General features: G+C 42.2%; 3 protein-coding genes across 4 annotated transcripts; 2 read left to right on the top strand and 1 right to left on the bottom strand.

Annotated features, from left to right (window-relative positions):
- Positions 1-8,147, top strand: LOC115824655 (gap junction beta-3 protein-like). Its single transcript, XM_030788411.1, has 2 exons — positions 1-621; positions 7,861-8,147. The coding sequence occupies exons 1-2, from the start codon at positions 1-3 to the stop codon at positions 7,921-7,923; spliced, it is 684 nt and encodes a 227-aa protein (XP_030644271.1). The 3' UTR covers positions 7,924-8,147.
- Positions 1,300-8,147, top strand: tmem54b (transmembrane protein 54b). Of its 2 annotated transcripts, XM_030788409.1 has the most exons (6): positions 1,300-1,404; positions 2,647-2,846; positions 3,173-3,232; positions 4,535-4,726; positions 6,239-6,388; positions 6,685-8,147. In XM_030788409.1, exons 1-6 carry the CDS (start codon positions 1,392-1,394, stop codon positions 6,913-6,915), a joined length of 846 nt encoding a protein of 281 aa, XP_030644269.1. In that variant the 5' UTR covers positions 1,300-1,391; the 3' UTR covers positions 6,916-8,147. The 2 variants fall into 2 exon arrangements, with proteins under 2 accessions (XP_030644269.1, XP_030644270.1); XM_030788410.1 differs by lacking the exon at positions 3,173-3,232.
- Positions 8,148-9,433: 1,286 nt separating this feature from the next.
- On the bottom strand, positions 9,434-12,559 carry hpca (hippocalcin). Its single transcript, XM_030788719.1, has 4 exons — positions 12,464-12,559; positions 11,413-11,694; positions 9,656-9,761; positions 9,434-9,531 (listed from the first exon to the last, which is right to left on the bottom strand). Exons 1-4 carry the CDS (start codon positions 12,557-12,559, stop codon positions 9,434-9,436), a joined length of 582 nt encoding a protein of 193 aa, XP_030644579.1.
- Between the last annotated feature and the right edge of the window lie 3,053 nt (positions 12,560-15,612).

A 15,612-nucleotide genomic window follows, 5' to 3' on the forward strand; every position in this document is an offset into this window, starting at 1 on the left:
ATGGATTGGAAAACCTTCGAAGCCCTCCTGAGTGGAGTGAATAAGTACTCCACCGCCTTTGGCCGAATCTGGCTGTCTGTGGTGTTTGTTTTCCGTGTCATGGTGTTTGTAGTGGCTGCTGAGCGAGTGTGGAGCGATGACCAGAAGGACTTTGACTGCAACACCAAATCGCCTGGTTGCTCAAATGCTTGTTACAACTACACCTTCCCCATCGCTCACACAAGGCTCTGGGCTTTGCAGCTCATCTTCGTTACCTGCCCCTCTTTCCTGGTGGTGATGCACGTGTGGTACCGCGAGGACCGGCAACGCAAATATCGCCTCGCGCACGGTGAAAATGCCCGTCTCTATGACAACCCCGGTCAAAAACACGGTGGCCTGTGGTGGACGTATCTTTTCAGCCTCTTCTTCAAGACGGCCATCGAGGTGCTTTTTCTTTACCTGCTGCATCTGATCTACAACAGTTTTAACATGCCTCGCAGAGTGCTCTGTGACGTCGCTCCTTGTAGGCAGGTTTACTGCTATATAGCGCGCCCAACTGAAAAAAGAGTCTTCACATACTTCATGGTGGGGGCTTCAGCTGTATGTATTGTGTTAAACCTGTGCGAGATCTTTTACTTAATTGCCATGCGACTCTTGAGAGTAACCCATAAAAGAAGAAAGTTTACCCCTCGCAAAACATGTGGAGAGCCTGACTGCAGTGATTGTAATCTACCAATAACAAATTCAGTTTGCAAATCAAGTTACACAGAGAAGGAGGAGAAGTCAGCTTAAATAACCCCCTTGATTTATTTGTCGAAAAGTCACAATTTATTTTAGATATATCAAAAAAAAATCACATGGACTATGTGTTGATTTCCTCTTTTGTCAGAACTACCTTTTGTTTGCACTGTTTCTGTATAAGTTATGTCAATATTCCTCCATTGTAGCTCACTGCCCATATGTCTCCCTTCATCTAATTAAGTCTGAAACACTGATTGTGAAATGTATGTATTTTTTCTACTCAAAATTAAAGACGTGGCTCCACCTTGTGGACTGTTTATTAAGCAAGTAAGCAAATCAATAAATCTCTGTTGGAAAATTAAAGAATTTGGTGATATTCTTGAAGTTAAAAGAGACAAATAATCTTCCTGTTACTATGTTTACATTCTCTCGGCAACTTTTTGCAAGAATTGTTTTGAGAGGCTCGAGCCTAAACCAGCCGTTTGAATTTTTCACAAAATACTCATGTTTCTTTAAATGAAAATTTGGGTGTTGCCCTTTTCTGTGAACAGATGCACCTGCCTAATAGACACCGAGGCAAAAGGTGCGTGTCGAGGGTTAGAAACATGACACAACCCGTATCAGAAGAAGTTTCAAAGTAAGGAGTTTGTAATACAATTTAAGGAGACAAAATGGTTTGTTCGGGTGAGTATGCTGTAAATAGATTTTGCCAAAAGCTCAACGTGATCGGCAAAGTTAACCTATCGCTTCTAACCTGCGAAAGCTAAATTGGAAAACTTTGCCACTATTGTGTAAACGTCTTATGTTGATTAAATGTAACACACGTAAACACACACAGGCAGTGAATACACTAATTGTAAACTGTATGTTGCATTGAAAATGAATCAAAGATGAAATGGACTAATTACCAAGTCTGAATCTGAACTGCAGTTTTGTTAGTTACTTCATTTTCTGTCTCCCAGACACCAGATATACTTTGTGAGACAATGTTGTGGGCTCTTCAGTGTTGATATAATCGTACTGTTCCATATAGCACAGGATCAGATGAAGCTGATTTTTTTTTAAAAGGAAAGCTTTGAAAGTAGTATTACTGTACTTGGCGATGGCGTTTGCTTGGGTCACATTTAAACATATCAGGGATTATTTAGGCGATATTGTCCATATTTTTCCCCCTCAAAACATTTGAAGAGCTCAAGAGGTTGGTGGCCACGTGAAAAAAAAAAAGCATATTTGTTTGTTCAAATACATGGTTAATTTAGAGGATGCCATTTTAAGTTTTCGTGCTCGAGTTACTTAATAGATATGAACTGTTGAGAGGGTCTCTTAATGGACTTTGCAGATAAGTGAAAACAGCGGGGTTCTTTTGAATATGTGCGCGTAATTAAAATTAATTCTGTGAATTTGTCGGCCTATTTCTTTCTTTCTTTTTTCTTTCTTTCTCCTGGGTCTGTGCGTAGCTGTGTATTCGGTAGGCAATGATTAATTGAAATGACATCTTTTTTTTGTTGTTTTAACCCTGGCTCCTGTGAAAGAAATCAATACCTTGGGGACAGAGAGCCTCTACGATTTGAGTTTGAACAGACAATGTGATCACCCATATCAATCTGTTGTACCTCTGCCGATACACTGGTGGTACTGTAGCTGCTTTCACCTATATTTAGCAGCACAGCGGAATCTAATGGAAAACCAAAGTGAAGGATTCCGAAATATTTTAATTTCACAGTAGCGCACAGCTGTTTTGTGATTACAACCCTTGTCAATCACGCGGAAACTTGCACCAGAATGTTTGCGCTTTAGAGAGACCCAGGTCATGGAACAGAGCTGGCAGTTAGGTTGTTTGTTTCATAACTCATTGACATGAAAGCGTAACTTGCCAAAATATGCAAGCTTTAATGGTGTAAACTAAACCAGATTTGTCAAATTCAGGGAACATGTGCTGTACCAGCCTGGAGGAGGCTAAGGCCCTAATGAAGATGGGCTTGAGCATGGTGCTGGTAGGACATGTGAATTTTCTTCTGGGGGCTCTGGTGCATGGAGCAGTATTGCGACACATCAGTCTACATAAACAAGCACGTGCTATGGAATATGCCATCTCCAACGTCATCGCCCTAACTGCCGGCCTTGCGGTAAGAGCAAACATGCCAGGGCTATTGAAGAAATCTTGAACCAAGTGTACCTCTGTAACCACACATCCCTGATGCCTTCATGTCTTTGGATTGACACATTGTGAAGGCCACTGATTTGGGAAGCACGGAGGGTGTCAGTCTGCTGTGGCTCTTTGCTATGATTCCTTGGTGTGTACACTAACAAAGGATATGGATTTACGGATAATATGTTCCACTTTAAGCAATGAAAACAGGAATGGTGACAGCAGTAGTAAAAGAGGTAGCTTCTCGCCATTTCTGTCTCTCCTCTTTTCCTGACCTTTTGTATCCGATGTCTGTTTTGATAGGGGGTTATTGTTGGGATTGTGACCATTGTCCTGTCTAAAAACAAGAGGAACAGAGTACTAGTAAGTGTGCATAGAAATTTTTCGATGTTGTTGTTGTCTTCATTCCTCTCTGTGCACCCTGATGCTATTACATTTCGGTTTTCCTCTTTACATGCCAAGGAAAGTATGTCATGAGTCATCCATTTTTCTTTTCTTCTGAGTGACCATTCAAGATTTTCAGAAGTTTGTCTTTTTTTACAAGTGCCTTGTCATTGTGATATTTGTGAAACTGGTTTAATCTCTGTGGTTTTTTTTTTCTTTTAATTTGTTCAGATACATGTCCTGAATTGTTTGATACTGATTTCCTCTCTTTTTCACACATATGTCCCATCTGTCTTTTGCTCTCTGTCTGTGTTTGTGCTGCCCTGTTTTGTTAGCATATACAACCTCTCTTTCTTCCACACATTTCATCTCGGGTCTTACCATCGTTTACTGTTAAGTCTTGCACACACAGATTGCTTTGAGGTTTTTCAACTCCCCCGTCTAGTGAATAGAATTTGATTACTGGTGTCTCACAGAGCTTAAAACTAACCTGGGCCTGTTGCTTTTTCTGTCTTGTTTACTTTGACATCAGAAAACCAGGTCTTGCTGCTCAGCGAGTTAAAGCTGCTGGCATGTAGAAATGAATGCAAAAGGTTCCACCGGCTCAGGCGTGAATTACAGCTTTTTCCGCCGGGCGCTGATCCTACCCCTCAGGGTTTAGTGGAGTTGTGTTTGGTGCAGTCTCTTGTTACTCGAAGCCTTTTAGGGCATTTTCAAAGTTTGACTCTCATTTAGACTACAGTTTCATTATGTCTAACAACAACAACATTAGCATCAGGAGTTTTTGGAATCTTAGCCTTTTTAAAACTAAATGCTCTTTTCAGTCTTAGTAACCGGCGGTGGAGGACTTATCAACACCTGAGAAAACCTGTGCTTTTTGCCTTGTCCATTTGCTCAATATACTGCTCTCTCACCCCACCCATAATTTCAGGTTAGGTTAGTGTTTCTCACATTTGAAGATGATTCATTAGTTTCTAGGCACTGATTTGGTGTGTAGACTTTTTTTTTTAAACCACTCTAAACACAAACACTTTTTCTTTGACACTGCTACAGTACATATATTCTTCATATATATATATATGTGTGTGTGTGTGTGTGTGTGTGTGTATATATATATATATATATATATATATATATATATATATATTTTTTTTTTTTTTTTTGATTAAAGTTGTCTCCCTCTTGTGGTCAAAAGCCTCTCTCTGTCCCTTTGAGAGTGTGTTAATGTCACCAACCCAGAGTCAAATGTTTGAGTAAAAAGGCTGTTTGCATTTTGTTCAGACATGGACGCTGTTTGCGTTCAGCGGGGTGACCAGTCTCCTTGCTGCAGCCTCTGCTGTTGGACTAACCGTCTCCCTCGTGAGAACGATTGCCAATGGTGGCCGAAGTCTCCTTACTCACTGTCGGTTTCCTGACGCCGTGGGATACTCCAGCATCACCAACGAGTGCCCTTTTGACCCCACGCGCATATATGTGAGTGACTGAGGCACGGAGGAGAATGTGTTCTTTAAATATGTATTGGAGAAATACCTTACGTTTTGCGTGATTAAATATATCTTGGAGATATTTCCATTAGTAACTGACAAGTATATGGTCATATTCTATCACTTCAGGAAGCTATGAGCTGTACTTTTTAAATGCTTTTTTGTGTGTGTTTTGGTGATGAACTGATTTCACTTAAACACTTTTCAGACAAAGAATCCAAAAATGTATATGTATCACAGTTTCTTGAGGCGCTGTTATTCAAATCTTTAAGCTGTCTCTTGATGTCTGTCACTCCAAATTTTAATTACGTGACTTAATTATTAAGCTGTAGTCTTTGGGGGGGGTGGTATGTAAGGGCTTGGACTCCAGTGACAGCATAAGTTTAATGATGATGATAATGTATAGGGAGGGTGCTAAGGTTATCAGTGATTAGGAGGAAGGTGAGTTTGACTGTGGAGTCATACTGGAGCCAGATGCTGGTGTAACTGTCAGACAGGGGCTCCTTGGCCCTGGAGTCGGGTAGTGACAGAATGACTGATCTTAAGAAATGATTGCCTCTGTCGTAACTTAACCACTGGGGAAGGACAGCATGTCCCTGCCTTTCCAGAGCCGTCGAATAAAATGCCTTGGTATGGCTTTGATTTTCAGTTATGTTCCACGAGGGAACGGCAACGTGTAGTTACAACTTTTCCAATTAATCTTCTCATCACCGATAATTGAAAAGAACTGCTTGCAGGGACTCGTAATGGCTGTTTATTTAGGCTTATCTTTGTCATGTAGTTGGTAGCCATTCACTGGAACTGTTGTTTCACTGCTCTCGTTTTTATCGCTAATCACTTGGCATGTTTTATTTTGTTTTGTTTTTCGCACTTTAAACTCAATGTGCATGAGTAATTCAACCCTAATATTTTATGCCTCCTCCTCCTCCTCTTCCTTCTCTTCCTCCGCAGGACCCTGGCAGAAATACTGATATTGAAGGCAAATTGATGATTATGTAACCGCGTATTATGCATCTCTTTCCTTGGGATTTCATCATGTCTGTCAGACAGAGCTCATGTTCTCCTTCACGCAAAAAACATCAGACTGCACCATGGAGAGAGAATAAACGGGCTACTCTCTCACCTCTCGTTTCTCATAAAAGACCGTTTTATTATTATCCCAGTGAATGCAGTGGGGAAATATCCTCCCCCCCCCCCCCGCCATTCTCTATGAGAACAGGCTGTCTCTTAGTAACCTCTGTTAGTGGTCCCTTTTGATTACTCTTAAATAGCTGCTTGTAACTGCTCTGAAACTCGACTGCTGAAAACACAATAGGTCAGCCGTGGTTGGGGGGGGCTCAGTCATTTTTCGCAAATTGTTTCAGAGAAACTAGAGGATACATGGGCAAAGAGGTCGTTACCCGAGTACTTGAGCGGTTCTCCGTCTCTTTCTTAGGAACACGCACACAGACACACAGCGGCATGCCCAACTGATGAGTGAGTCTTCCCTCTCTGTCCTCAGAGTACTACTATTATCCTATGGGTTCCACTGATAGTGATGAGTGTGGTGGAGACTGTGTTTTCCGGGCGCTGTTTTGACGTCTGCATCTTATTTCTTGGCCTGCCATGCTGTTGCCACGCGAAACACAGACCAGAAGGCCGCGGCATACCGGTAAGGGCCCTACCAATCCAACATACGGCTGAAAAAAAAAAAAAAAAGGTAATATCAAAGACGCTAACAGTAGGATAAAATCGAACTGACCACATTGGAATGGTTATGCACTTATAGGTCTATGGGTGAATGAGAGACCAGTGTGCTGATTTTGATGACTCATATGCAGTGTTCTATCTATACATGTGTTCGTGATGGGGGGGGGAGAGCGAGAGAGGGTACAGTGTGTCCTGCAGCATAAGCGGTGAGTCATTCGACTGCAATGTGTGACGGAGCATCTGTGTGTTGTCTTTCAGGTGAAGACCACGCAAGCCTCTGGGGCACCCGCCCTCCCTCGCTACGCCCCTCCACCGCGACATCAGCAAGGACGCAATGAGAAGAGGCCCCCCGAGCGACCTCCGGAGCAGCACGAACTGCTCCGTACCTCCAAACCCCACCATTCCCATCGCTCCGCCCGCTCCGCCCAGGTCCAGCAGTCTCCCCCGTTCAACCGCGCCTCCCTAAATCGATCCAGTTTCTGGATCTGAAAGCCCTGCCCCAGGACCTCAGTGTATGTGGGTTATACTGACCTGGAGGTTATTTTATCTTGAAACTGCTCATACTTGAATGTAAATGCGAACAATTGAAACTTGTACAGTTTACCATTTACGTGCGGCTCTCAGGTGTTTATGTACCTACGTGTGGCACACCGATGTGTTTTAAATGTCTGATGTTTTCTCTGTCCGAGGCCTTGAGGGTCACATGAAGCTGCCTGTTTTCATAGTTTTAATTTTTAACAGTTGTGAGTCGTGGACGTGCGTGTGGGCCAGAGGTGTTCATATGGATTAAGGGTGCTTAAGCGTAATATTTACGAAACCTGGAAGGCAGTGGAGCATGACTTCAATTGGCAGGGTTAAGGACTAAAGTGACAATGCAATAAATGACTGCAGAGTACGCAAGGATTACATATAGCTTTATATAAATAATGTGGTATTTATTTTCTCCCCCATAAATAAATGAAACCCTTCAGCTGAACCTTTTTTTTTTTACCTTTCCCTCATTTTAATGTTCTGTAACATATTTGCCACATTAGTATTCTGAGTAATGCCTTCCTCAGCTGTGTACAAGCGGAGCCACCTATCCAACGGAAAATTACCTTCCGAAGTGATTTCGTCACACAGACACTGAGCAGGACCGACAGGTTACTGCCTTGACAGTGCTGTTTTTCAAACTGTTATGCAAGTATGAGGGATGGGGTGGGGGGGGGTGGGAAAGAAAACAAAGACCAGAATGCACTGTTTCAAACACATAGGTATATTTGCCATCAGGTTTCAGTGAAAGGGGACAATCATGACATCCTCGCATGAGGTCTTCATGCAACATAAAAGTAGTGCGGTTGTCAAGGGTGCCGTGTCAGATATGGTCCCTCAGTACAAACGTGGAAGTAATGAGGTGCAGCTCGCTTCAGATGTGGGACTTTTGTTAAGATGGAGACGAAAGCTCCCTCGCAGTACACAAAAAAGGCAGGAGAAGCTACACTGGGATGCTTTAAGTGAAGCAGAGCAGAGTGTGAAGTCTTTTCTCTTCTTTTTCTTCTTCTTCTGTCACGAATACCACAAAAGAAGATCAAAGCAGTGAAAATTTCTGCACTCCCTCATTCAAGAGTGTAAAGAAGCCCTTGGTGTTGGCTCGCAGAGTGATACCTCTCTTTTGGATGAAAGAAGAGATTTGACTTTGATAAAGATACTCACATTGATGAATTAAACTAATAAAAAAAGTACATTCTTTTTTGTGTGTGTATGATGTTGGATGAAGTGCTTGGAACTACAAACAGAAATTTTCAGGCTGCCTTGATGTATGTTTGGTTTGATTATCAAATGGTTCAGTACACTGATGCAACTATATCATGCTTAATATTGGGGGTCAGAAATTTACTAAAACCTACAAACATACTGTTTTTTGTTTTTTTTTAACAACACAAAGTCAGAATACTGTAAAGTTAGCACACCCACACAAAACATGCACACAAACTCTTACTCTCTCATACGCACATGCACACACATACAAATACACGCAGTACCTCAAAATGATATGTGCTACATTTGTCTCTGATCCAAAACTCGGTGGAATGTTTCCCCTGATTCACATATTTGCTTTGCAAAACCTTGCACTCAAAACATTCTGCCAAGGAGATATATATGTATATATATATGTAGGACTGGTCCCAAGTCTCTCTCATATTTCTACTCAGCAGTAAACAAAATCATTATCCATGATAAAATAACACCACAACAAATTGCAAAAATAAATAAAGAACAGGCGGAAAAAAATATATATATACAATAACAACGAAAATGAAATCAACAAATGAACGACAGGAACTTCGGGCACTCTCTTTCAGAGAAAGATCATCGGCGCCATTAGCAGAAAAATTTCAACTTTCAGTTCTTCCCAGTCCACTCTGTCTAGAAGAGGCTACAGATTCGGATATTGACGAGAGCTACATAATACTGCCTTCAAATGCAAGTCGTGTGAAAAGACACGTATAATTGCCTTTTTGATTCAGTAATATTAATCTGCGTGTGATATATATATTTACACATGTAATTATGGATATAAAAAGTGGTAAGAGATCTGTACGTTCTGAAAGGAAAAAAAAAAAAAAGAAAAAGATTGGGTTTGGGGAGGGGACGCAGGGAAGGGCCAGGCAGGGTGGGGTGGGGTGGGGCAGGGGTGCGCATGCACAATTTCCAGAAAAAAAACCAAAACGTTCGCTTCCAAATCTCTGGACTCAGGAAAAGTGTTGGCTGCTTCACGTTTTTGAACCGAAAAGCTCGACTGACCTCCGTGGAGAGACAGACAGAATGATTTGCAGCAGACAAAACAATGTCTTGGCAGGTGTTTTCTTTGTTCTTCAAATGTATCGCGTGTCCTTCCTTTTTTTCTTGATAGATTCAAAGTAAAAGTATTCAGCATTTTCTTCTTCCTTAAAACCTTCCATCTGGAACACAGACAAGAATGAAAGACGAGAACCTTCATGCACTGAGCGCCTGTTTCTGGAGGGACTCAAAACTGCGAGGCACTGCTGGGGTCACACTGCAGTAGCCTCACGATGGAGGGGTCGCTTTTGGCACCTTTGATGAACTCTTCCAGGGAGAGCTTGCCTGCGTGAGGAAAACGAGAAAAGGAAGCACTGGAAAAACCCACGAAAACGGCAGAATAACAACAACCAAAAAAAAAAAAAAAAGAAGAGAAAAGAAAGAAAAGACAGACTGCACAAAGTCTTACCGTCATTGTTCAAGTCCATTTGTCTGAAGATCTTATCTGTTCTCTTCTCAGGTGTGGACTCATCCTCTGGCATTTTCATTACTGATGAAACCATCTTATAAATAGCCTGAGAAAAAAACATGATAAAGAAAGGAAAAAGAGAGCTTGATGTTCTCATTTAGGGAAAAGCTGCTAACCCTCCAATACACCGGATGAAATATCAGATTGCTTAATTGACTTTTACTGAGACTCAACACATGGCAGATGCTGCTCGCTGAATTATTGTCACTGTTCTAACACTGGAAGAGATTAACTGTATATGTGTACTGTTTTATATGAGGTAAGTTCATAAAAAGAATTTGGATGTGTTGGGTGTATCGTATTGGTGGTAAAGCAATTGACAGCTCCTCTTTCTAAGGGCTTTGGTCATGTAGAGACATACAATGGCCTGGCAATCCCAGAGTGCCACTGAACCGTAACCTCAATGGCCCGCAGATAATCCCACCGTTCTGCACACTCAGGGATAAATCCCAGTTAAATTTAACTCGCTAATCCGAGAGCAGGAGAGAGAGAGAGAGGGAGAGAGAGAGAGAGAGAGAGAGAGAGAGACCAAGCTCACAGTCTCTCACCATCCCCCCATTTCATCTCCACCGATATCCCCACGGCACTGCTGGTTAGAGCGTCTTACATGCGGTGGAGAACTGCCTAGCCTTGCTCCAGCAGACTGGTCCCCGCTGAGCACGCTAAGGACATGGTAATGATGATCCACCCCCCGGAGCGCGGCAGAAGCATCTGGGCAGTTCTAAAGTTATACAACTGTGCTGACTTTAACCACCAGGGGACAGTGTTTTCTCCCCTTTTTTTGTTCAAGAATAAAGCCTGAGTGAGATAAACTCATGATGCCTTGAGGCAACTGGTCTAGAGTCAGTTTTTAAGGTGAATTATTAGGATAAAGGTTTAGGTTGAACTTTAGAGAGCAGGTCCTAGACAGGCTATGTATTTACAGGCTCTTTGAAGAGAATGGCATTAGCAGTAGTTAACTGAGGTGGTAGTGTTTAGGGACTAATTGGCCAACACTTCATAGTGCATGCGTTCCACTAAAAACCATTTTCATTCAGCGTGTTGGTTGAGAGTGACATGTATGAATGGCAAACTTGCGCATAAACATTTCTTGGATACAATCGATTTCTAATCATTTTGAATCTCATGAAATTCAATAAAGAACTGGATGTGTGCATGATGTATAAGGACTCAATTTAGAAAGTTCATATTTCATCTTACTTGCTTTAATCACAGACCATATGGCTCCAGGTCGAGCAACATAACCAAACCAGACTCGCCAATCTAATTTACCTAACGATGTAATGATATAATGGCTACCTCAGGGTCTTAACATACACTATTGTGTGTGTGTGTGTGTGTGTGTGTGTGTATGTGTGTGTGTGTGTGTGTGTGTGTGTGTGTGTGTGTGCTTGTGTGTGTGTGTGTGTGTGTGTGTGCGTGAGACTGCATACCCAGAGAGATGTACCATATGTTAAGCTTATGCAGATGTTTTCTGAACCACAATGAATTCTGAGAATTAGTTCGAATTGTCACCACACACTCGCATTTATAGTTAAGTGACAAAGATTTCTAAGACAGAAAATACAGTTGAGCTGTTGTAACACATATCTGAGATCTTTCCGGTGGACCGATTAAACCCATCAACACAACAACCTAAAAAGATGACACAGAGTGTTATGTAGTTCTTGGATACATAATACTGTATGTTCTCTGACCTGTACAATCTCCAGCATTTCCTCACGGCTGATGTAACCGTTACCGTCCAGGTCATACATGCTGAACGCCCACTTAAGCTTCTGCTCCAGCTTCCCACGTGATGTCACGCTAAGCGCAATGATGAACTCCCGGAAGTCGATGGTGCCGTCGTTGTTGGTGTCGAAAGTGCGAAAGACGTGCTCGGCAAACTTTGAGGCATCACCATACGGGAAGAAGTTAGCATAGATCTTCTTGAACTCTTCCACATTAAGATGTCCACTAGGGCAGTCTTTAAGGAACCCCTTTGAGGAAGAGAAGAAAATTACATTACTGTTGAAGTGGGTTTTAGTGGCATCAATATATAAAGCCAAGCATAACTGAATGGAAACATTTTAGAAACCCTAAATGTCTGTTATGTGAACGTTGGAGGATTAAGTAAGAGTATTACACCACAACAAGAAGACATAATAATCCCTTGAAATCTCTTACAAAAAAAAAAAAAATGTAGCTTTGCCTGCCAAGTGTTCATCACACTGCAGTAGTTCTGATTCCTGACCTGTAGTAATGAGGTTGTGGGGTTAAAATTAAGGTCAGAATCGAGAAGCTGAGCCCTCCTGAAGCAGCGTGACTCACAAGGCTTATATTTCAATATCTGAGACTAATCCATTCATATAGCTTTGTGTTTGGTGCAGTCGTCTGTGTCCCTCCTCAGGGGTATCACAGCTAACGCCAGAGCCATGGATACGGATCCTCTTACTCCAGATCTTTTCCCATGATCACTTCTAGCAGAGATATAAGTGCAGCAAACTATATCTGGCTACCACCCCAGGGGGGGTGGGGGGTTACTGTTTTGTAATTCAGTATGCTTTGGGTCCTGGCGCATCTATAAATGCCATCATATGACGGGAAGGCCGTACTTGTTCTCAGCTAAAGTTAGAGTTCTTTTTTTTTTTTTTTTTTTTTGTGGTTGCGGTATAATCAGGAGTTTGTGAAAGGACACTGTGAAATACGCTCAGGCTGCGAAAATGATTCGTCATGTCCTCCGCAAGAGAAAAAGGGGTGTGGACTCACCTTGTACCACTCCTGCAGCTCGTGGTCAGAGAACTCCGTGTTCTCCCTCAGGTCCTGAAGCATCTCAGGCCTCAGTTTACTGTTCTGCTTTCCCATGTCGATGAGTGTCTGCGTTCGCCGCGTCAACACCGAGGCCCCGGTTAACACCTGCTGCGGAAGATTAAAAGAGTCAGTTACAATTTATACTCTCTTTTTGAAAACACAAAAGCAAATCACCGACAGACTTTAACTCCAATCTGCTAAGAGGACTGTTTGAAATCTTTTTTTTTTTTTTTAGATAACTTCCGGCATCTTTTTTTCGAAAGGCATGAAACCAATTACAGACCAAAATCAAATGAATTGTATTAGTATTAAAAGTCCTATTTTAACAGCTTGGCCAAAGACCTTGAGAGGACTTCATAAAAAAGAGGCTTGATTAAAATTTATGTAAATAAATGCAAGGTAACTCATAAAAGTTAAAAAGTCCTCAGTGAAAGGTACGCCGATTTGTAAAAACAAGCCAACGCTACATCAACTTTCAGTACAAATTAATCACTCCTGATAAAAAGCAAAAAACAAACCAACCAAACAGCTTGCGTTTTTTGCACATTCTGCTTTGAAAGAAAAAACATGAGTTAGAAGCCAAGTACTTGATATAATTAATTAACTGTTGCCCACACCGCCTCTGAGATGGACAGTAATCCAAGCAGCACAACAGAAAAAAAAGTTTTAGATGTGGCTCAGTACACACACACACACACACACGCACACACACTCAGAGCTCTGGAACCTTCTGCCATGCTTTCTCTCTCCATTTTTCTTGTCGACAGATGACGGATGTGAACAATGGAATAAGCCTGGTTTGAATTTGAGCTAAATTACCTTACATAACTGAGTGGAACCAAAAATAAAGTACATGTATCAAAGCTAACGACAGTATCAGCTTCAGGTATGGTCACTTCTTATGATTACGTAGCCATGCTGTTAGCCCTTCCGATTTGAGTTTACGAAATCCTGTCGTTAAAGGGTTTTTATTATTAAAATGTTCCTCTCGAAAATATTAACCTCGCCCAAAAGGACAGGCCAGGAGGAAACATCATTAAGAGTCCATCTGGACTTGCACTTATACAACTGACACAACTCTTAGCTCATTTATGAATTAACATATGTGCTCTCTCCCATCAATGCATCTCAGGTTTGATGTGCGCTCTCTCTCCCGTGTACGGAATTAAAGCTATCACTTTAATGCTTTAACTCTGTCTTTGATTCAGATCCAGTGCTACGCTCTCCTCACTTTCTCCTAGGGCCGGAGCGAGCGAGGCCAAAACCAACACTTAAAAGCAACAGATCTCTGGACTAAGTCATTCAGGGCCCAGGCTGTTGTGATTGATTTAAGACAGGGATCAGAGCTAAGCTAACAGAGGGAGAGGATGAGAGGGGAAAAAAAAAAAAAAAAGACTGCAACAGCAAATGAAGAACAGAGTCGGCTCACGCTGGCAAGGGGCCCGGCAGTAGTGTTAGAGTGTGTGAGATCTGGCCCGCTTAACAGCCGTGCTGGCATCTTGTTTTTCTTTTCTTTTCTCTCGTTTTTTATTCCTTTTTTTTCTTTGCTCCATCTGATATGTTTTGCCATTTTGACCATCACTCCTACGTGACGTATCATTTTATCCAATTTGCACCATATGGTAAAGTAACTTTAAACTTGGTGATGATGGTAAATGTAAGATATGAGTACCCAGCAACCCCCAAGGGGGGGGGGGGCGGTGTCTGTTATCATCAGAAAAGAGGTTATCAAACTGTCTCTGATCTACGACTGAGACACAGACCCAGCTGTTTTTAGAGCACAGCACTTGTCTTTAATGGATGAGGCTTGGTGTGGAGTGATGTCACCGTTACCAAATTGGATTCATTTCAACAATCAGGATTCTGCTAGAGATTTTCCTAACTATACTAAACCTGTCTGAGACGAGATATAAGCAGAGACACACACTGGGCCCTAATTATCCCCTAAGTGTAGCTTTAAGCCAGCTTTCTCTCTGACTATGAATTTAATTAGACTTATAAAGAGCTGAGTATCTGAGTAAAAAGGCAAGAAGCAAGGAAGGAAATGGTGATGAATTAGATTTTCTCCACAAAGAATTATTCATCCTTTACTCACTGATGCTTCACTTTGTGTCGCAAGAAAAATGCTCTCAGGTTTAAAAAAGCCGGCATACGACAACGCAACAAATTCTGCTTAAGAACGAACCATCTCTTTCTGACAGGATACAGGGTCTACAACCGCTAAAACCATCCTTGAAGATGATTTAAAGCAAGGGAGCAGGAGGGAAAATGGAAAATGTCATGTCAGTCTCTGCGCGAACATCTTTCTTTTCTTCGTTCTCCCGCTCTCGGTCCAGACGCTCGCTGCTCCTCCGCACGTTCGCTCGACGTGAGGAATAATCCATACTTTGCTCGATGTTGTCAGAATGTTTTGCCTCGTCAAAATCCGGGACAAGCTTCCCACTCTGTCCCCAAGACAGCTGTTCCACTCTTTTCTGTGGGTCAGCAACATCTGGCCTGCTAATCCAGCCATGGAAGAGTAGATGGATGGAAGGATGGCGGGGCAGGGGGGTGGGGGTGGGGGTGGGGATGGGGGGTGAAGTGAGGAGGGAGGGTGTAGGGAGGAGGGGGCAGGCTTACGCTCTTGGGGTGGGGGTGGGGGAAAGATGCAGTCTTGTGTGGGAAAAACACACAAAATGCCTGGGGACCCTGGCCTGACAAGCTGTGATATGAGAAGCTCATTAGGCCTGTGCCTGCATAAGGGCCAAGAACAAGTACCCTACACTACACAGCATGAGTGTGTGTATATATATGTACATATATGTATAATATATGCTGATAGCGGGAAGGGAGAGAGGAAACTGAGACGGTGAGAAATGGAGAGGAATAGAGATGAAAATATATTTTGCATTGAGAGTATCTCCTTCCAGGATCTAAAAAAAAGAAGACAGGAATCGATTTTTTTTTTTCTTTTTGGCTCCTGAATTTTTATGGCTGCATGTCTCATCCATTTTTTTTTTTTTTTTGTGAAACAGGAGTAATCAGAAGCAATCTGACACCACATAGCATCCCACTTTTGATCTCTCTCTCTCTCTCTCTCTCTCTCCCTTTTCACTCTATCCCTTTCT

Source organism: Chanos chanos, chromosome 12 (genome assembly GCF_902362185.1).
Source record: "Chanos chanos chromosome 12, fChaCha1.1, whole genome shotgun sequence".
NCBI lineage: Eukaryota > Metazoa > Chordata > Actinopteri > Gonorynchiformes > Chanidae > Chanos > Chanos chanos.